This window comes from Miniopterus natalensis, chromosome 18 (genome assembly GCF_054644295.1).
Source record: "Miniopterus natalensis isolate mMinNat1 chromosome 18, mMinNat1.hap1, whole genome shotgun sequence".
NCBI classification, from domain to species: Eukaryota; Metazoa; Chordata; class Mammalia; order Chiroptera; family Miniopteridae; genus Miniopterus; species Miniopterus natalensis.
In genome coordinates, this window is record NC_142098.1 from 38,467,366 (window position 1) to 38,489,179 (window position 21,814).

The 21,814-nt window shown below is 52.5% G+C and overlaps 1 protein-coding gene and 1 long non-coding RNA gene across 2 annotated transcripts; one reads left to right on the forward strand and one right to left on the reverse strand.

Annotated features, from left to right (window-relative positions):
* Nucleotides 1-5,353: 5,353 nt before the first annotated feature.
* Nucleotides 5,354-20,478, reverse strand: PLEKHA4 (pleckstrin homology domain containing A4). Its single transcript, XM_087826813.1, has 20 exons — nt 20,348-20,478; nt 19,811-19,900; nt 18,616-18,723; nt 16,705-16,777; nt 16,491-16,591; nt 16,226-16,335; nt 15,258-15,476; nt 14,647-14,930; nt 13,949-14,025; nt 12,813-12,860; nt 12,604-12,684; nt 12,318-12,467; nt 11,319-11,417; nt 9,814-9,954; nt 9,138-9,237; nt 8,989-9,065; nt 7,217-7,378; nt 6,410-6,468; nt 5,921-6,033; nt 5,354-5,804 (listed from the first exon to the last, which is right to left on the reverse strand). Exons 2-20 carry the CDS (start codon nt 19,892-19,894, stop codon nt 5,542-5,544), a joined length of 2,349 nt encoding a protein of 782 aa, XP_087682939.1. The 5' UTR covers nt 19,895-19,900; nt 20,348-20,478; the 3' UTR covers nt 5,354-5,541.
* Nucleotides 5,809-15,976, forward strand: LOC107531906 (uncharacterized). Its single transcript, XR_001602660.2, has 3 exons — nt 5,809-6,007; nt 15,239-15,380; nt 15,630-15,976. It is a non-coding gene; the product is annotated as an uncharacterized LOC107531906 (long non-coding RNA).
* Nucleotides 20,479-21,814: the final 1,336 nt, after the last annotated feature.

Here is a 21,814-nt window from a genome sequence, read left to right on the forward strand (position 1 = left end):
CCCTGTACCCCTCTCTCTGGGTCTTTTGTATGTTATTTAAACTCCTGTCTGTATCAAGACAGAAAAATTGCAACATGGCTTCAACTGTGCAAAAATAGAAGGAAAGACATGGAGGGAAAGACAGTTTCTGAGTTTTAGGGAGAGCTCTGTGGTCAGAATGTGATGTGGGAGGCCTTTGTGAAATGCACCCCATATTCTGCCAACTTCTCCCCTAAAACTCCCTAGCTACCAGGAGGTCCCTAAATTAACTCTTGGCTCTCTCTGCCTCTCCCTCTCACTGCCTCCCTCTCTGTCTCCCAGTTCTTTCACGATGCATGACCTTGAAGCAACTCAGATTCTGTCCTTCCCCTTGTTTGCTTTGGGCAGCTGAGCTGGCCCAGCAAGACCTGCGCCTGCTACTAAGATTAGCATGGACAAGCCAGCTCCCCCAGGGTTCTCAGAGTGGGCTCTAAATCAGCTCCCTCTCTGGTTCACCCACCAGCTCTTTCAAACCTTCCTTGCTCTATCAGAAACAGCCTCCACCCTGTTCTCAGTGCTGTATCTTCATATATGCCCTGTGTTCCAGCCTCAGGGCCTTTGCACTTACTGTTCCTTCTACCTGGAATGCTTTTCCTAAGATAGCCATGTGACTCACTGCTAGGATTACCTACCATCTTTGTTTGGCCAGGACTAAAGGGTTTCTGGGGACAAGGGACATTCAGTCCAGAGTTTCAGTGCTGAAGTGGGACAGTCCTGGGTAAACCTACTCTCTCAGTAACTTCAAATCCTGTTGAAGTGTCACCTTCTCGGTGGGGTATTCCCTGACCTGACCATCCTACTTACTTACAACATCCTGTTGGCTACCCCTCAGGCTTCCAGATTACTTTGCTCTGTGGTGCACACTTAACAGCTAATAGCTCAATTGATGTTTCTTTCTTTTCCAATTTAACCCATTGGAATTAACTATTTGAAGTGTATATACATTTTGGGGGGGCACCCTGTATATTTTACTTATTTTCTTACCCTCTGTCTCTCCCACCAGAATGCAAAAATCCACAAAGGGGACACCTGAGATTCTTAGTTTGTTTCATCCCCAGTACTAAGGTGTCTGGAACATAGTAGGTGCTCAGGGACCCCCCACATTCATCTTCTCCCCCTCACTCTCATCAGCCTTGAAACCCTCCTTCTCTCAGGCCTGGGGTCACCCAGCCCCCACCCCTGTCCCTGTCCCAGCCATATTTCTTTCCTTAATCCAGCTACCTAACTCCCTCCCCACTCCCACCCTGCAAATGTGAGGGCTGAGGCAGCTGAGACATGGTTCATTTGTCACCCTCCTCCCAGCACTGGGAACACAGCTGCCACCGAATAACTATTTGTCCCGCACTCCCCTTCCCAGCCCATGTCCTCCCTGCCCCCCCTCCCAAGGTCACCTAGTAGCTACATCAAGGACCTGCTGGACTCTCATTGGCCTGACTCCCCCCTCTCTCCCTTCAGACACCTAACTGGGGGAGCCTTGCTCTGGCCTGACTCCATTTCACTTCAGTGCTGGGGATCCTGGTCCTTCTCACTCTCCCAGCTCTGCCTGGGGAGCCCCTACTTTGTTGGTTTCCCACCAGCATCCCCTGAATCTCCCTCAGAGCCCCCCCCCCCACCCCCAAGCCGCCCTCTCCCCAGGGGGCCTCTCCATCTCAACGCCTCAAGTGCAGAAATCATCCCATTGTCACCTCCTGAAACCTGCCTCTCTTCCTGGTTCCCAGTCTCGAACATGGGGCCCACTCCCACCCACTCCAGCCACAGACTGGGAGACCTGGGAATCTTCCAGAGCCTCCCTCTCCCTCATTTCCTCATCTGATCTATTACTTTCTGGCTCAAATACCTTCCATGGTTCCCTATTGCTTTGGAGATAAAGACCAGACACCCGGCATGGCCCTCAAGGCCCCATGTGATTTGCCTCCCCAACCCCTTCCTGCACCACCCCCTTCCTCACTCCACTCAGCCCCAACAATGTGGGCCTTTGCCCAGGCTGTTCCCTCTGCCAGGCACTCTCGCACCTTCGCGTTGCCACATCAAGGACCCGCTGAGCTCTTATTGGCCTGACTCTCCCCCCATCCTCCCTTTGGACACTGGATCTGGAGAGCCCCCTTCACCACCCTTCTAGTTAATGCTGCTCATCTTTTGCAGGAAGCCCACCGTGACCCCCAGAACAAGCCAATCTCCTTGTCATACATCTCTCAGAAGCACAGCGTCTCCTTCCCAGCACAAAACACACCCCATAAAGTCATCTCTGCATTTACTTAATAGCACCTGGCTGCCCCGTGACTATGAACTCCACAAGGGCAAAGACCATGTGGTGAATCCCCGGCACCTAGGATACTGCCTGACCCCTACCCAGTCTATTTATTGATAAATAAATAGATGAATGAATGGATAAGTCTCTAAGAACCAATCTAGCTCTGGGAGTCTACAACGGACGCTCCTGTGCTCAGACACCTCCTGTGGCTCCTTACTGCCCGCGGGATCTCATTTCCTTGACTGTATGAAGATCCCTCATTCCTCCACTGTTTTTGCTAGCCTAGGGAATCCCAAAGTTTGCTGTGCCAGGATCCACCATGCGGGCCAAAGGTCTAGAGATTCTGATTTAGATCTGGGCATATCCAGGAAAACAGGAAAAGTGCAACAATTACTACTGATTCCGGGGTTACAAAGACTTTTTCGTCAGAGTGACTAGTGCGGATTACCTGTATCTGTCTTTTCTTGTCTATTTCCTTACCTCTATTTTCTTACTCTAGAATGTGAATCCATGAGGACTGGAATGTTTTGTCTATTTTTTAAAAAATATTTTTATTGATATCTTAGAAAGAGAGGAAGGGAGAGGGAGAGAAATATCAATCAGCTGCCTCCTGCATGCCCCCTACTTGGGATGGAGCCTGCAACCCGGGCACGTGCCCTGACTGGGAATCGAACTGGCAACCTTTTGGTACACAGGACAACACTCAACTGAGCCACACTGGCCAGGGCTGTTTTGTCTATTTTGTTCACTGCTAAATCTCTAGTCCCTAGGACAGAACTTGGGACACAGTGGATGCTCAGTAAATATCTGTTGAACATGCAAAGATGCAAAGACAAAGAACGAACTAGGATCTGTTTAATCCGTACAACATAAGAAGGAAAATGCAGCTCGGAGAGGATGAGCCGCTTGCTGGAAGTTACCCAGCCAACAAGGGAGGCCTCTCTCCCACGGCCTTGCTGTGTGACCTTGGTGCAAACAGTCCACCTCTCTGAGTGCATCTTCACAGTCATCAGCAATAGGAAAGCCACCAGCCTCACCTAGACTGAGATGGTTCTGGTAATTATGAGGCTGAATAGGCTACTTGTTCAATACTCACAACAACCCTGCAGTGAGGACCATCATCACCATTATTACCATTTTAGGAACATAGAAACCAAGGTTTGGAGAAGGGAGGTCACGCAGTGGGGATGGAACGGAGCCAGGTGGAAGCCCAGGTGCAGGAGATCCCACAGCTGTCCTGTCCTGCCCTGTCCAAGTGGACAGAGAGGAAGATTGGGGATCAGAGGCAGAGAAAAGGGGAAACAACTTCAGGAGGAAGGGTTGGGAAGCTAGGAGGTGGGTTGACACTGGTCGAGAATGGCCCCTGGGCCTCACAACTCAAGGTAGCCAGCGTTGTTGACCACACAATCCAGGCGGCCGAATAGGCGGCCATTCTCAGAAATGAGGGTCTGAGAAGATGTCTTGTGAGTGGGGAGTGTTGGCAACTGGGGTGCCCAAAAGCAAGGCAGGAAGGGGAAGCCAAAGCCACAGCTGAGGGGATAGGAGGTAGAGGAATTAGGGGACTCCCCCAAATCACCAGGCATGGCAGGAGAAAAGGAGACAGGAAGCTGGAGGTGCCAGAGCCCAGAGGTCACTTACTGCAGAGATTCAGGGTCCGGGGGACAGAGACCCAGGGGGGCAGATATCAGAGAGATACTGACTATAGGGAAGAGACAGAAACCCTGAGGCAGGAGGGGAGAAACTCTTATGGAAAAAGACCCACTCACTGTGAGGGACTCATTTGTTCAAATTCACTTGATAGGTGTGATAAGAATCTTGAAGTGGGAGATAAAAGAGAACCCACCCAGGAGACACTGGACCCGCCAGCAGAATCAGGGAGGAAAGGACACTGAGTTGAAACCCTCAGGGCCTGAACAATTTAGCCAAGACAAGAGGGAAAGGTAGAGGGAACAGCATGTGCAAAAGCCTAGAACAGAACAAAGCTAGAGAGAAACTGGATATAGGAAGTGGGGACAGAAAATCCACTCACCCTCACATCTTCTTCCTGAGCCACATCACAGAGGAGAAAGAGTTCCAGGGAGCTCCTGCTCCAGGGCCCGGCCCCCCAACTCTGCAGGGAGAGAAGGGCTGGGGCCTGGACTGCTGGGTCTGCGGCAGGGGTGCTGAGGACTGAGAGACCCTCCCTCACCATCTTTGTCACCGATAACCACTTGGGCCCCGCTTTCCAGGGAATAGGAAGAGAACAGGTTACCCCAGCACAGACCTTGGTGAGGGCCTCTGCTGCCCTCTTGCGGCCACCTGGGGTGGGGCCTATCACCCAACTCGGCTCCCCTCGTGACCCGCCTCACGATGACCTTCTAGGGCAAAGGGCAGAGGCCTTGACACAGTCTCCTCAGCTACTCCAAGTACCTGCTGGGGTTCCTGAGACCCCCACCTCTGGCTTCCAGAGTAAACCCTAAATCTGCAAGAGACATATTCCCCAAGCCACCGGTTTCGTAGCTATAATAACTGAGACCCAGAGAAAGGGAGTAGGGGTTTGAGACCTGCCAAAACCCCAGGCTCCCGGATACCACTCCCACCCCTTCGTTAGCATTTGAAATTGAATTTTAGAATAATCAGGGTTCCCTCCCACACTCGTTTGACCCCCCGGGGCGCTCCGCTCCCAGAAGCCAGTATTCTACCAGCCAAGACCCCCTCACCGAAGGCTCGCACGATCTCAGCCCCGAGGCCGCGCCCGCCCCTCGCGGTCACAAGCGCGATGCCGTGGCCGTCCCGCGTCAGTCTGTCTCCCTGGACAACACTCTGGGCCTCTTTCCACTCTAAAGTCCAGTGAGGCCGTGGGCTGAACCCTGGAGGCCCGGCCCTGGGGGGGCGTTGCCTAGAAGTCCAGGTGCCTGGAAGTTCGGCCCCAGCCCCTCCTCCTCCCTCAAACCCTTTAATTCAGCGCCCCCTTCCCTCGTTCCTCAGACCCACAAGTTCCGAGGTCCCTGCCCCTTCCTCCCAGGGGACCCAGGATCCCCGACTCCAGCTCTGCCCCTCAAGAGTCCCCAGGGTCACAACCCCAAATAGACAGAGAGAAAGCTATTCACTAAAAGTTCAAAATTTTAATCCGAATTTGGACAAGTGCTGGGAAAACCAAATTTTGGCCATAGAAACCCCTCCCCGTGCAGGCCGCGGGCGAGGACCAGATCACGCCTCGGGGCGCCGGGGGTGGCTCCGGGTCTCGGCCGGCTCCCCAGGCCACGCCCTCGCGCTCCAATTGGCTGCCGCGGTCAGAAGCTGGACTGCAGCAGAGTGACTCGCAGAGGCCACGCCCCCTCGTCTGGGGTCAAGGACGGAGGGGCCGCCCCGGGCTCCCACGTGGGCTCCCAGGGGGCGGGGCCCGTGCCGCGTCCGCCGCCTCGGCGGGAGAGCCCGGTGGGGCGGGAATTGGCCGCAGGAGGAGATCTTGGGGGCGAGGTCACCTGGGGCTTGGGGTTTGACGGGGGCCGCGGCACCGAGGGAAGAGCTTCTCCTCCGGAGTCCAAGTTTCCACCTGCAGAGCACGAGTGGGGACAGAGAATGGCAAAATTAGGGATCCGAGATTCCGGACCCCCAGGCCTTTCTTCTACTCTCAGCCCCAGGAGCCCTAGGTCCCCAGCCCCTCCTCACCTGTCATCATTCTGTGCCACTGCGACGCCTCATTGGCCAGAGCTTGAGAGAGGCTGAGGACTCGCTCCCGGTGACCTTCTGATGTAGGTATGTAAGGGGTGGTGTTCCTTGGACTAGAAAACAGATTTGGGGGAGAGGTGCAATTAGCCAGTATGGGGGAGTTGTAGTCCCTAGAATGTGTCTCTAAAGGACTTTAAACCTAGTGAGGCCCGGCATATAACAAAGCCCATGTGCACTATGGAATTTGTCATCCAGTCATGGGTAAATGCCACCCCATTTCCAGATGGTTGGGCAGAGGTGTTTGATGTTTACCGGGTTTGCAGTTTGGGGACTGCTGTTCTCATTGGGGATCTAGGGCTTTCTGATGCCCCAGGAACTCATGCATCTCTAAAAGGTTCTGCAGCCTGCCCTTCAGTACTCAGAAGACGTAAATAACAACACTACTCCCCTTCCCTTTGGGAAACTGATTTCCCTGCTCCAGTCCCTTACCTGCTCCAGGACCCAGAGCTTCTGAACCATTTCTGGGCTCCTGTGTGTCCTAGGACAGGCTGCAAAGAAAATGGGACATTAGTGTCCCTCACCTGGAAGCCCCCATGTTCTCATTATGAGGGTGAAATGAAGGAGGCTCAGAGAGGAGATGAAATTGCCCCCAGAGGCACTGACAATGTTTAACTTTCCATGTAAAGAACCTTCTTTTCCATATGGCTTAGATAAGACTCATGGAGGACCCCCCACCTTGTCTTCCCATGAGAAAGCCAGGAACAGGCCTCCCAGGTTCACTCTTGACCTCATACACAACTGAACTGTTGGTCCCCATAAACTAGCTAGACACAGAGATAAACATTTGGTGTTCAGCTGACTGAAATGCCCCCTGATTACAGAATAATCCTACCATTAAAATCACCACACCTATGACTTGGCTAATTCCTTCCTAGAAAAGTAAGATGAAACCGTCCTGGAGAGACTCTGATCTTGGATCTGGTGGGCTCTCCTCACTGCAATAGCATGAATAAAATTGAATTGATTTTTTTTTTTAATCCTTTGACAACATATAGTAACCAAAAAGAAAAACCAGGCTTCCTACCCAGGCCTGTGACCCCTGGTAAGGTGGGGATGTTGTACCTGCCCCACCCCAGTCCCCCACTGAGAAGGGGGCTGGGATGCTGACTCAGCACAGGTACAAGCTGGGTTCAATTCGGAAGCCCAGTTGTGGGTTTTACAGAGAGGGAAAATGGGGCTCGAACTAGGAGCCGAGGACCCACTACCACCCTACTGCGCCACTTCCACTCCCCTCACCCGTTGTTCCACATCAGGCTGGCATCTGGCTGGGGACAGTGTCCTCCCCAGACTGAGCAGCCGGGGAGAAGCTGGGCGAGGGAGAGGCCGTCCACACTCCTGGTTTCTACGTATTCTTTCCAACTGCTCCTGGGCACTCATCCGGGGCCGGGCCAGGGGGGCCTGGGGAGATGAGAAACGCCTCAAGACTCCACCTTGGCCCTCTTAGCCTCCAGCCTTACCCTTTCCAGTAAGTTCACCACCATATCTCAGAGGACTCTTTCTACACCCAGAGCTGATACTGTCCCTCCACTGCTCAAGCCCCCATGGTCCCCAAGCACCCTCGGGACCAAGGCCTTTGAGGTCCTGTGAGGCCTGGTCCCCACACACCTCTCTGGCCTCAACTCTATCAGCTGCCCTACTTGACCCTGAAAACCCAGCCTGACAAACACCCACACTTCCCTGGACCTATCCAGCTTCTTCACAGCAGTAGACAGGACTCCGGGATGCTTGTGATTCAAAAAATTTAAAACACTTAAAAAAATAAAAACAACAACAAAACTCTGAATCAACTTTGAAAACAACGGGAGGAATGGAGTTTACTGAGTAACTAACTAAATTGTCATGAGGGTCAACTTAAAATGCTAGAGGTCAATGATAAAGGGAAAGAGAAATTGTTCAGCAAAAGGAAACGGGTACTTAAAGGTTTGGGAAATTCCTGGCCTATTCGTATTGCAAAAAAATCAGAAAGCATATTCTGGAAAGAACGCCAAGGGTGTGGCTGGACAAGCCTTTTGCTGAGTGATTAGGCTCCAGTAAATGACCGCAGCAGGGACGTTGACAACTTGAACTGAAGGGGACAGAGATGGGACTCAATGAAGAAAGGCTGGGATGCTACAGGCAGGAAACGGGCTGAGAGAGCTATCTGGCTGAAAACGTGTTATCTCAGGAAAGGGGGCAGTTTGGACAGACACGCAGACGGAAGGAAGCCATGCAAAGATTGCGGTCATGCGGCCACAAGCCAAGGAAGGAAGCCTGGAACACATCCTTCCCTGGCGCCGGCAGAAGATGCATGGCCCTTGGGACACCTTGATTTCAGGCTTCTAGCCTGCAGATCTATAAGTCAATATATGTGTTGCTTAAGGAGGAAAAAAGAAAGAAAAAGAGGGAAGAGAACTCCTACCTGCAGTTTCCAACTAGAAAATCCTAAGAAACAGCTTGGATCCATCTGTTGCTTATTGTAGGGCCAATCGCTGTTTTACTCCGATTTGGCCAATCCTGAGTCGCATGCCCACCTGTTATATACAGTACCCTGTATATTGGCCCTATGTCATTTATTTCTGCACAGTGGACCAGACTACTGGCTCCGGAGCCTGTCAGGGCCAAATTCAAACTTTTATAGATTCACCTGTTTCCAATATAGCAGCCCAAATAGGCAGGTATTTTTAGCCGCTTAAAGCCTGCCTGTTTTCAATACTCCACGAAGCTGTACCCAACATCTGCTGGCCACAGGTAAGGTGGACCTGTAGCTTAAGACCCCTAAGCAACCCTAGCCTGTTTGGCTCAGTGCTTAGAGCGTCGGCCTGAAGACTGAAGGGTCCCAGGGCACATACCTCGGTTGCAGGTTCAATGCCCCAGACAGAGGCAGCCAATCAATGCTCTTAGCAAATCACATTCTCTCTGATCTGGGGCCTTAGAACTCCCCTTACCCAGCTTTCTCCCCAAGAGTGGGGATCTGTGGCGGTCAGACAGAAGGGTTATAAGATGGGCCTGAGGGGCCACAGACTGCCTACCTTACTCCCTGGCTGTGGGGAAGGAGGGCAGCGACCGTCAGGGCTAGGAGCCTGGGAGATCCTTGAAGATCCAAGACCTGGAAGCACAGAACAGGACTTGGTGAGGACAGGGGATGCCCTGCGCATCCCGCCCAGCCCAGGATGCTCACCTGCGCGAGGGCTGGCAGGTTCTCTGTCGCCCCCAGGGGGCCGCCCCCAGTCAGCCTCTGGGGACCGGGGTGAGCTTAGTTCCAAGGACTCAGGCAGGCTCTGGAAGGGTTGGGGAAGAGGAATCATGATTATCATCATCATTATTTTTACCACTTTTTAAGCACTCAGCAACTGAGACACAGCACAGTAGGATAAGATAGAAAACCAGGAGCCAGGCGACCTGGTTGCAAATCTCGGCTCTGCCATTTATTAGCTGTGTGACCTTGGGCAAGTTACTTTACCTCTCTGGGCCACATTTCAACTTCTGATATGAGGATTGAATCCATAAATGCAAGGCCCTTAGAATAGTGCCTGACACATGGCAGAGCAATGGAAGTGGGAGGTTTTATCATAATAAGCTCAGAGAATGAGGTCAGTGACTGATGTCACAAAGAAAGCAGAGCTGGGATCTGAACCTGGGTCTCCCTGGGTGGTGGGGGGAGCTGGGTCCAACACACCACTGGCTTATGATGACATAGAACAAATAAGGAAACAAAGGCTTCCAGAGCTTAGGATGCTTGTCTGAGGCTGGTAGCTGGTCAAGGGAGAGGGAAAGAGGTGAGTGGGTGATGAGCTTGGCCAAGGGCAGGTGGGACAGAAAGCTGCGGGGGGGGGGGGGGGGGGAGTGAATCTCACCTCCCTCTCTGAAGACTCCTCGCCTTGGAGTGCGGGGGATGGGGAATCAGGCTCAGTGTTGGGGGACGGTTTCTGGTGGCCCCCCAGACCTGCCAGTGTGTCTTCCATCATCCACAGCTGCTGCTGAGCAGATGTTCTGTCCTGAGGGGAGGAAAGAAATGTGATTCTCAAAGGTGGGAAAATGCAAGAGGGTTCAAGTTGATAGGTCACAGACAGGATCTAGGCCGCAGACAGAGTCTGAAGTCAGCTGGGCTGTATTTATGGAGTCATGAGTGGACTATATGTGTATATGAAGCCTATATTTGTGGATATCCATTTCCATATGGCTATCCCGTCCACCCTCCACCATTTATCACAAACACTGTCCTTTATTTTTAATTCTTTCTTGATTTTTAGAGAGAGAGAAACATCAATTTGAGAGAGAAAGATCAATCGGTTGCCTCCTGCACAACCTCTACCAGGAATCGTGCCCACAACTCAGACATGTGCCCTGACCGGGAATCAAGCTGGCAACCTTTAGGTGCACAGGACGACACCCAACCCACTGAGCCCCACCTGCAGGGCTCCATGGACTGCTTCTCAAGTGTTATAAGCTAACCTTGAATTCCTGTGGCAGACCCAGTTTGGTTGTGATGTATCATTCTCCTCATATATTGCTGGAGGTGAGTAATATTTAACACAACAGGTGGGGGATCAGAGTTGAGGGGTGGATTTTAAAAAGCAGTGGGACGGTTTAGCATGAAGTCAGGACTTAAATCTGCGAGTACGCATTTAATATTAGAAGGCAATGTTTTTAACTAAAGATATATGATTTTGGCTCTGGCTGGTGTGGTTCAGTTGGTTGGAGCATCGTCTCATGCACCGAAGAGTCACGGGTTTGATTCTGGGTCAGGGCACATGCCCAGGTTGTGGGATCCATCCCAAGTAGGGGGCATGCAGGAGGCAGCTGGTCAATGTTTCCCTCTAGCATCGATGTTTCTCTCTCTCCCTTCCCCTCTCTCTAAAATCAGTAAAAACACATCCTCAGGTGGGGGCTACAAAAAAATAAGATGTATGATTTTGAAATTCAATTGCTAGGCTTAGAATCAAGAGGTGGATCTGAGGCTAAGCAACAGGGCTTATACTTCAGGGCTTAAACTAGGTATTGGACTTAGAACTGGAAACTCCAGAGGATGAATTTAACAGCAAAAGTCAGGATGAACTCGCAGGATGGGGACAGGGCTGATGAGGGCAGTTTTGACACAGAGGGTAGGGCTTCAAAATAAGAGGAGAGATTTAAAACCAGAGGGGAGAGTGGTTCTGAATCTGAAGGTAGGTCTTAAAGTGAAGAGCTTGGTTTTAACTATCATAAGGGGCTTAAAAGGAAAGGAAAGGGTAGAAGGGGAGGAGCTTGTGATAAAGTGGGAAATATTTCAATTCTGTGGGAGGAGCTTAAATGCACAAAGGGTTTTTCAGGTGGATTTGGAGTGGAGGGTGGGAATTGGGAGACAGGGACAGGGATGTACCTGGGGGGACCCAAGGTGCAGCAGGTACTCAAGGGTCTCTCTCAAGGTGACCAGCTCCTGCTCCAGCCCGCTATACATGTCCCAAACCCGCTCTCGCTCCTCGGGTCCCAGAAAGGGGAGACACAGGGTTAGCATGCCCGCCCAGTAGATCCTTCCCCACTCCACCTTTTCCCAGATGAGGAGGAAGGGAGGTCTGGGCCCTGGTGCCTGGGGGTACATGGACTACAATTCCTGAAGGCCTTTATGTTCCAACTACTGGGAACCCCAGAGTCTATATGAACCTGCCAGGCCAATGAACTGCTAGTGTAGAGAAATAACAGCTTTCTCTGGATCCTCAGGGGCACATCTAATGAATTCTTGGGACAGCCAAGCCCAAAATCCCTACCCACCCCTGGGCAGCAGAAATCTCCTTGCCAATACCAATCATAATAATTATAGCCACTAACATTTACTAGGAACTTAATGTGTGTTAGGCACTGTTCTTAGGACGCATTTAATTCTTGTGACATAGGTACTATTAATGTTTCCATTTTACAGTTAATAATATTTATGGCTAACACTTAAATATTACTTATCACATGACAGGTACCTAAGTGTTAAATATTCATTCATTCATTCACTCGTTTACATATATGTATGAAATCTTCATAAGGACCCTATGCAGTAAATACTGTATCACCTCAAGTTTACCTAAGATGCATCTACAGCCCAGAGAGATTAAGTAACTTTTCTAAAGTCACACAGCTACTGTGAGAGGGAGTCCAGATTCAAAGCCAGGAATCCCATAGCAAAATCATCCTCTTAACCCTATAAATTAGGCTCTGCAGCTTCCTGGCTGCTCACCCTCTGGGACAGTCAAGATCACTGGTTTAAAATTTGGGGAGGGGGCAGTTCTCAAAAACTGCCTTCCCATGAGCTCTTGGGGTCAGGTCTCCTTCAGGAACAACCTATAGAGTTGTGGGGCCCCCAGGGAGGGCATGTCCCTTCCCAGGTGCTCACCTGAGTCAGGTGACAAAGAGTGGCCCTCACACTGACCAGTCGGTCCTGCAGGAGGCGCTGGCGCCCCCAGGCCCTTGGGGGAGCCGCAGCCTCCCTGGTTGCTTGGCCCAGCTGCTGCCTGGTCAACTCCAGGGCTGCTTCAAGCTGCTCCTGCACCAAGAGGGAAAGTGGTTAACCTTCTGAAGCCACACCCGGCCCCAGGGAGAGAGAAGAGGGGCTGAGCATCAGGAAGGGCTGAGGGCAGGTGGGGAGGCTAGGAGCCCCTTCCCAGCCCAGAGCCCCGTGCCTTCTCCTCCTGTCTCTGGTCTATCTCCTCCTGCAGCCTCTTCAGGAGCCGGTCCTGCCCGCACAACTTGGTCAACAGAGTCTGAAAAAGGAGATCAGGAGCTATTTATGGACCAGATCTGGTTCTTCCTCCTGCCTTCCCCCACCCTCCTAGAATATTCTCTCTCCAACTCTGGGAACTCAGCAGGAGTTGGATGCAGGAGAACTTACATCTGTCTCCAAGCTTTGGTGGAAGGATGAATCCAGGGGAGGACCCGGCTGAGAAAAAGGGGAAAATCTGGGGGTTACGGGGGCAGATAGGGCCTTATTGTAGCTCAGTGCTGAACCAGGCTGTCTGTACTGACAGACTCCCCCACCCCACCCCCTTATTAGTTTTGTCCCAACCTTTAGCAAACCTCAGGAGACCAAATGTCTACTTCTTGGCTTTAGGAAGATACAATGGGTTCTGTTACCAAATAGCTATAGCAAATATTATAATCAATGAAAAAAACTGAGACATTTCCTTTACAACAGAGAATAAAACAAGGATGCCCACTACCACTGTTACTGTTTAACACAGTATTAGAGATCTTGACCAATGATATAAGGAAACAAAAAGAGGTGTAAGAACAGGAAAGGGAGCCCAGTGGATGTGGCTCAGTGGTTGAGCATCGACCTATGAACCTAGAGGTCCCTGGTTCAATTCCCAGTCAGAGTGCATGCCGGGTTGAGGCCTCGATCCCCGTGGGGAGCATGCAGGAGGCAGCCGATGGATGTTTCTCTCTCACACAAATCAATCAAAAAAACATATTTAAAAAAAGAATAGGAAAGGGAAAATAAAAAACCATCATTTACAGATAATATGCTCATCTACCCAGAAAAGCCAACAGAATCAAAGAGCAATTAGAACAAATAAGAGAATTCAGTAAGTATGTCACATGCAAACTGAAGCCACAAACATTAATAGCATATCTCTAGCCCTGGCAGGTAGCTCAGTTGGTTAGAGCATCATCCCAATACACCAACATTGCAGGTTTGACCCCGTCAGGGCACATACAAGAATCAAGCAATGAATTCATGTTTCTTTCTCACACTCTCCTTTCCACTCTCTCTGAGAAGCAACGGAAAAAATATCTTTGGGTGAGGGTTAAAAAAAAAAAAATCTAGAAGATGATATGAATGAATAAAGAGGTAGTTTACATATATTCTATCCAGTTTGCAGCACTGAGGAAACTAATGGAAGCACCTACCCAAGGACATTGAAACATCGGGCCTTGTCTGGGCACACTAGTCCAGGAGGTGACATTTGGCATAGCAAAGAAAACAGGGGAGGGGCTCTGGCAGGTTGGAGTGCCCAGGATACTTACCAGTAAAACTATAGAAGCCCGTGTCCCAGGAGACCTTGGGGGGAGCTGGATGTAAGTGGAGGAGCCGGAGGGGGCCTGGGAGGAATATCAAAAAAGAGATGTTGAGAAATTGGCATGTCTTAGCAACCAATATTAAAGTGGGTGTGTCCAGAACTGAAGTGCCATAGGAGACTCTTTGAGGTTCAAAACTGGGCCTCCAAAACGTCTTCAAGTACCTGTTCTCCAGCTACGTGTCACTGTGGGGACACAGAGGATGACAGTAAATAGACAAGCCTGGCCAAACAGCTCCAGGGGCCAATGGAAATTACAATCTATTCTCACTCACACACTTGTGGTTAGCTGTGGATATTCTGGGCTACAATCCTATGATGCTCAGAGAGAACAGCAGGCGACCAGCTTGGAAAGATAAACTGGAGACACGAGGCAGTTGCGACCCACACTATTTCTCATGGCATTGTCTTGGAGAGTATCCTGGACTACAGTCCCCACAATGCTGAGGGTGTACCGGCCCTAGACCAGCCTAAAAAGACAGCCGTCTACTGATGGGAGATAGTCTACTCTCCCTCTCACATCTGAACCCCGTTGTGATTATGCAGAACTACAGTCCCCTTGATGCTCCAGGGACAACGGCCTAGAGACCAGCCTGGAGGGAGAGCCCCATGGCCCTAAGGGAGACCTAGTCCTCTGCCCCATCATCTCTCTACTCACCTGGGTCCTGGCCTCCTGACTCCAGGGCTGGGGACTCCTGGGGGGCCTTCCTCCCCCGGCCTCGGGTCTTCCGCGGGGAGTGGGAGGCCGGGAAAGGGTCTGGCGCTGGGGGCCCCAATCCAAGGGAGGGCGCACATCAATGCGATTCAGTGGGGTATGGGGCCTGGTAGGGGGTGCTGGGTCACCTGAGGAGGGAGGGAGTCTGCGTGCAGGAGCAGAACGGGGCCGCGGGAGGCTCAGAGGGGAGGGAGGGCGAGAGAGGGGTGCGAACAGGCTGTGGGGAGGAGAGAATCGGGGAACTGGGTCAACTAGAGCCCCTCACCCCACTACCTACCAAGTCAGCCTCAAAGAGTGTCTCCCTTTATTGCCTCCCTGTCCCTCTAAGAGCAGAACCCTCCTCTTGGCCAGATCCTTAGTAATTTCTCCCTTCTTGGCATCTCACCCCACAAGAACCCCAGCAGGTCAACTCAGGGAAGAAAGCGCTGAGCCACGCCCCTAGTCAGCCCGGACCCCGCCCTTCTCGTAGGCCACTCCCCCAATGCCGCTTTTCCCCTGAAGCTCAACAGAATTTTCTCCTCCCAGACTCCCTCGTCCAACTCACTCGGGACTCCGCATCCTCCTCTGAATCCCGGGTCCAGACTGGAGGTCGGCGGTGGAACCGGGAGTGAGCAGCCCGGGGCGGCCGCGATCTCTGGATAGCCGAGCCACTTCCGGCGATTCTAAGGTGCGCCCCTCTTCCCCTTTGCTCACCTCCGGGGGACCCCCGGGGCCACCAGGGCCCTCCCCAGGCTGCGGACGTGCAGGCGACCTGGGTCTCCCACTAGCGAGTGGGCACAGAAAAAGACATCATTCCTTTGAACCTCCTAACAGCCCTTATTCTCAGTTCACAGATAAAGGCACATGGACCTATACGGGGGGGGGGGGGGGAAGTAGTGCGCTATAAACACTATAAAGCATTGTCCCCATTTTGCAGATGGGGAAACTAAGGCCCGAGTGTGGAAGTGACTTGTACAGGGCCACAAAGTCCATTCAAGTCACTGAACCCAATGCCCCAGATATGAATCTCCAGCCTGAAAACTGGGCCAAACCGGGACCGAGACAGTCTGAAGCCTTTTTGAAAAATCTGACGTTGTGGCCCCGCCGGTGTCGTTCCGTGTTGAGCGCCCACCCAGGAGCCAGGCGGCTTCGCTTCGATTCGGGGTCAGGGCACACCCCCAGCAGGGGGCGTGCAGGAGGCAGCCCATAGATGATTCTCTCTCATCATTGACGTTTCTCCCTCTGTCTCCCTCTCCCTCTCTTTGCAAGCAATTAAAAAAAATAAAAATATTTAAAATCTGACATTGCGTAGCGGGCAACCTCAGGGTGTCGACTTCCGACGGAGCCAATCAGAGAATGTGGAATATTGATAAGGGGCTGTGAACAAAGTGGTGGGCGGAGCTTAGAGGAAAAGACTGCTGATTGGAAGAGCTGAATTTCTCCCAATGGTGGGGCCTGAAGGGCGGGGTCTCCTTGGCTAGAAGACTAGTGATTGGGTGTTCCGGGGGGTCGGAGGCGTGGCCCATAACTCACCAATCGTCCCCCTCCGCGCGGGAGGCCCGACCCAGCGCGCGCAGCCAGCCGCGCAAGTCCTCCGGCGTGTCTGCGGCCAGGACGTAGGTCCTCATGCCCGGGTGCTCCGCCTGCGGGGGCAGAGCTGCAGCCCGACGCCCGAGCCCTCCAAACAGGAGGGCGCCGCCCCTCCTAGCCGAGGCCGTTTGTCTACAACAACGGACGCCCCGGTGCCAGCCCGCACCGCCCAGCGCCTCCGCGCCCACAGGAAGATGGAGGGACTCACGCTGAAGGTGAAGCGCCGCCCTCGGGGGGCTCCCGGCCCATCTGGCCTGATACTGTAGCTGGGGAGCAGAACGCTGCCCAGGACGCTCTCCTCACGGCTGTCTGCAAAGGAGGGGCTGGGGTCAGGGGTCACACAGAGATCTGAAGGCCCGGAGGCCAGACGACAGCGAGGGCGGGAGGGGCGCCCACCACCCGCTGCCCGCTGAAGCACTGACCCTTGTAATAGAAAAGGCAATGGCCAGAGAGGACGAACCAGCGGCGTTTCCAGAGCCGGAGCCCGGAGCTGTCCTGGGGAGAGAGTAGGGGGCAGAGGCATGAGTGCACCGGAGCGAAAAAAAGGAGATGGAGACTGACATTTAGGGACAAAGACCCAGAGACAGGAGAGGACAGAAACACGTTTGATGCATGCGATAGATTCAGATGGAGAACTGGAAGGCAATGTGGTTGAGAGGACATAAGATTCTGGACACAGTCAGACTTGAGTTAGACTCCCAGGTCCACCACTTTTTTTTTTTTTTTTTTTAATATATTTTTATTGATTTCAGAGAGAGGAAAGGAGAGGGAGAGAGACAGAAACATCAATGATGAGAGAGTCATTGATCGGCTGCAGCCCACAGCCCGCAACCCGGGTATATGCCCTGACAGGGAATAGAACCCTGATTGCCTGGATCCTAGGTCGAGGCTCAACCGCCGAGCCACGCCCGGCTGGGCAGGTCCACCACATTCAAACTGTGCCCTTAAACAAACAAATCATTTTCCCACTAGGACCTTCAGGTGTTTTCACCTGTCAACTGGAGATACGAGAAGATACCGGAAGGTTGGAACAGATACAGGCCACACGTGGGCTGAGGCTGTATATATTTGATTGTTCTGCAGCCGGAGACACAGGCCAGGAAGGTGGCACTGAGTTGTAACCCGAATGCCACATCTCCCCATCCCTTCCACCAGAACTACTCCATCACCAACCTTGTGCTCCTCTTCTCTTTGATCCCTTCCCACAGAAGCAGTAGAATCTTTTAAAATAAATCAGATCATGTGACTCCCCTGCTCAAAACAGAGCTTACTATCACACTTAGAATAAATCACAAATTCCTTACCCTAGTTTACTGGCTTACAGGGGATCTCAAACTTGGGCATGCATAGACTCACCAGGAGGGCTTGTTAAAACCTGATTCCTGGGTCCAGTCCCAAGGCAGTGGGTCTAGAGTAGGGCTTGACAACTCCCCTATCTAGCAAGTTCCCAGGTGATGCTGATGCTGCTAGTCTGGGACCACACTTTGAGAACCACTGCCCTATCTGTCCCCTTGCTTTGTTCCAAACATGAAGCTTTGGCCTGCTGCAGAGCCTTTTGCTTTCAGATTCCCTCTGCCCCCCAGATCTTAGCATGATGGGCTCCTTCCTGTCATTCAGTTCTCAGCTCAAATGTCATCCCCTTGGAGACACATTCCACCATCCCTGACCAACAGACAAAGGTAGCTTTCATCCCTCAGCCAGTTTAAATATATATATCTATGTATTTATTGATTTCAAAGAGAGGGAGGGAGGGAGAGAGAGAGAAACATCAATGATGAGAGTCACTGATCGGCTGCCTCCTGCACACCCCCTACTGGGCATGTGCCCTGACCAGGAATCCAACTGATACCTCCTGGTTCATAGGTCCATGTTCAACTGCTGAGCCATGCCGGCTGGGCCCTCAGCCACTTTTGAGAACATCCCCATGTTAGTTCTTCACAGCACTTCATTTCACAAATTCCTACAATCTGAAATCATTGATTTCACATATTTTCTTTATATATTATATACAACATGTAATATATTATTTCATTTCTTCCATTTACTTATATACTCATTTGTTATCCATCCTGGCCCTACCCCCTCTTGAATGGACTATAGATATTTGTCCTGTTTGCATGGTATATGACCCAGGGCCTGGCACATTGTAATGTCCAAGAAGTTGTCACTGAATGAATGAATGGATGAATGAGGCAGAGACAGAACAGGGGAGAAGCAGTGATAGCAAAAGCAAAACCAATGTGGAGACCTGGAAGGAGAGAGATAGTGGACAGCCAGGGGCACAGCCTCTAGTGTCACTAGGAGGGTCTTTCCCCATCTCCCACTCACTCCACCTGCTTATGCAGCCAGCCTCTGATGTGCACTGGGAGGTTGGGATCCCTTCTGAGCGCATTGCCTCTCTTTCCGAAGGCGTGCACCTTGCTTACTGCTCGGGTGGGCTTCTGAGGAAACAAGGACAGAAGTGAACAGGGCCTCCAGGTGGGCTTGGGGAGGCAGTGCAGTGGGATGCAGGCAGCCTCCCCACCTGGCTGCCCCTGGAAACCAGGTAAAGGAGGGAGCTGAGTGAGATTAGCATGGGTGTGCATAATGCAGAGCTGAGAGACACTTCACGTGTGGAGGGAGGTGTTCAGAGGCAAGGAAGAGGCTACTGGCCGATGGGGAAGGAATTTTGGAATGAAGCGTCCGCTGCCAAGGAGAGGATGCCCTTGGCCACCAGAGCCAGAGATGTGGGACAACCTTTGAGATCTGAACTGAAAATATTGCCTTGGAAGTCCCCATAATCAGGAGGCCTCCATGTTGAGTCCCTGGTGATGGGTCAGCCAGAATCAAAGGACACTTGAGTGCCAGGGAGACACATCCCTTAGCAACCATGTCTGGGTAGAGGGGGGCTCCCAATCACTCCATCCCAATAGACAGAGTCCCTTTCCGGTGCATACAGGGTCTCAGGCATCCATAGCCACATTCTCACAGGATGCTCTTAGGGATGGTGCTGACCAAGGTCAGATCCGAATCTATGGATCCTGAACTTTCGAAATTGGACATGAATGAGGGAAATGGCAGGAAGAAAAGTAAACGATTTGAGATGCAAGTATCTTGGGCCTCGTGGCACCTTATTGTCAGAGAAAGGTCTTTCCTTGTTGAATTTCAGTACCGGGTAGATTGGATGGCTAGAGATTGGACAGGGAGTGCTCAGTCCTAATGAAGAGTAGCCAGTGCTTCTGAGTTCCTGGGGGTGGGGCTCATGGCTGGGAGTGGCCTTATCTTAGCAACCAGAGTCAATCCGGTTGTTACACTGGCTTTGAATCAGGAAAATACAAGGGGTGGGGACAGCTGGAAGTGCCTCTGAATTCCTAGCTGCAGCTAGTGGGCAATTTGGGACCTAACTAGGTCTAGCAGACCCCGTTGCTAAGGATCTTTGCTCTTAACAACCGGAGTCCCTGAGGTGGCACCAAACCCAGGGCTAGGAAACAGGGGGATGGGGCAGCCCAGAGCCCTCCCTCCTGCCGAGCCCCACCACGAAGCTCCCACCTTGGTGCTCAAGCTGCTGAGCGAGGAGATGGTAGAGGCGCTGCTGGCCAGGCTGAGGCTGCTCCGAGGCCTGCCCTCCTCCATCAAGGGCTTGGGAAGAGAAAGAAAGGGACTGTGTGTGTCTCTACAGCTGACCGGGCCCGGGACAGTGCCGAGGTCAGGGACTCGCAGGTCGGGGGAGGCTGAAGAAAAAGAGCCTGTTGTTTGGGAACTGGGGGGCTGGGCGAGGCCCTGGCCTGGGACCGAATACAAGAGTGATGCCAAGAGAGGTGGGCGGCACTGGCAGCTGCGGGGAGGGGGCAGCTGTCTAGAGCCCAAGACAGAGAATAGGGGCTCCTTTATTCTTGCCCCCTGCACAATGGCCAAGAATTTGACCCTCTCTGTGCTTAGGGACCCCCCATTCCCTGCCTCTTTCCGGCTTCCTCCAGCTACTAGTCTCCCGCCCTCCCACACACACCCCAAAACATCCCCGCCAAGCCCTGGGGCGCCAGGAATGCGCACCCGAGGAGTCCCTTTCAGCCCAACCAGGGAACTTACCAGCTCTGGGGTCCCAAGGACAGGGGGCAAGAGGACTGTTGGGGCACCCAGCCACAGCCTCCCTCCGCCTGTCAGGTGCTGCCTCTCAGAGGCTTCAGTCTCACCTATCTGCTCACTCGCACTCTTTTGGTCTCTCTCTTATGGTCTCTCTTCCTCTCACACTCTCCCTTTCTTTCAGACTGTCTCTGTCTCCGGCTCACCTGCTGTCTCTTTCCCTCTCTAATCTCCGTCTCTCCCAGTCTCTCCCTCACTCATTTTCTCTCTCTCTCCCTCACACACACCCATATCACTTTCTCTCCCAAGCTTTCTGTTTCTGTCCAAATCTTTTCCTCTCTGACTTACAGTCTCTTCCTTAAGTCTCCCCCCCACCCCTCTCTCTCTGGCTCTCTCCCTCTCTCCCTAGCCCTGTCTCTCTCTCCCTCACACTCAATCGCTTCCTCTTTCTCTCTGTGGCCCTCCACTTCTGCAGTTTCCTTCTCTCGGGGATTCTCCTTTTCACTTTCTCTCTCCCTCCCTCTCCCAGTTTCTTTCCCTCTGCTGGTCTTTCCCTCCCTCTGCCAGCCGCCCACGCTGCTGTCTCCCCTCCCAATCCCGGCTGACCCCGCCCATTTTGGCCTCCCCACCACAGCCTGACCCCTGGCTCAGCTGCCCCCACAGCTGAGGGGAGGAGCTGGGGCCCCCCCTGACTCCTGGGTCCCTGCTGAGCTGGAGCCTGGAGAGCCAGGGTCCCATAAGAGCTGAGGCTGATGGTCCTAAATGTTTGGAGAGTAGAAGCTGGGCCTTGACTCCAGGGTCCCCTTGGGCTGGTTGGGGTTAGGAGCCTGAGTCACTGGCACCCTGAATGGAGATAGCTTGGATCTGGGAAGTGGTGGAGTTTCAGACCCCTGGGTATCTGGAAAGGTGTGAGCTAGGAGTCAGGACTCCTGAGCTGTGAATGGAGCCTGGGGTCAGGAAGTGTGGCTCTGTGTGGATGGGTCCAGATCCTCCAGGGAGGAGGGAGTGGCTCTGGATTCCTGGATTCTGGCTAGAGCAGGGTGAAATTGACAGGATCAGATTTCCACCTCAGATCCAGGTGAGAATTCTGCTCTAGGTTGAGGCTGACCCCCTCAGGAGGGAAACGTGGTTCCTGGGCATATTTTGAGGAGCAAAATTATGGACCAGGTAGGGGGATCAGGCAGGGGAATTGCAACTGTGTCCCTGGGCCTGGAGCTTTTAGTAGGAGACCCCTGCTCCAATGAGGCTCAGTTCATGCCACCCAACCAGAATTTCAGTTTGTGTAATCAGAGCTCCTGGGTGATTTTGAAGTGGGTAAAATGCAGGCGTGGAGCCTTGTTGGTGCATGAAACCAGGGAGGGGTCTGAGCTTTTGGTTTCATATCTACTCACTAAATATTGCTTGATTACCTACTGTGCGCTAGGCACTGGGAAGAAAGCAGTGAGCAAAGCAAATGGCCTGCCTTTGGGGTAC

What these genes read in the sequence shown, in the direction of transcription:
- PLEKHA4 (XM_087826813.1), bottom strand. Translation starts at nt 19,894, where the DNA reads ATGGAGGAGGGCAGGCCTCGGAGCAGCCTCAGCCTGGCCAGCAGCGCC. An exon ending in GGCGGCGCTTCACCTTCAGC is followed by an intron (nt 16,336 to 16,490) that starts GTGAGTCCCTCC and finishes CTGCCCCCGCAG; the next exon opens with GCGGAGCACCCGGGCATGAG. An exon ending in AGCTCTGGGTCCTGGAGCAG is followed by an intron (nt 6,034 to 6,409) that starts GTAAGGGACTGG and finishes TCTGTTTTCTAG; the next exon opens with TCCAAGGAACACCACCCCTT.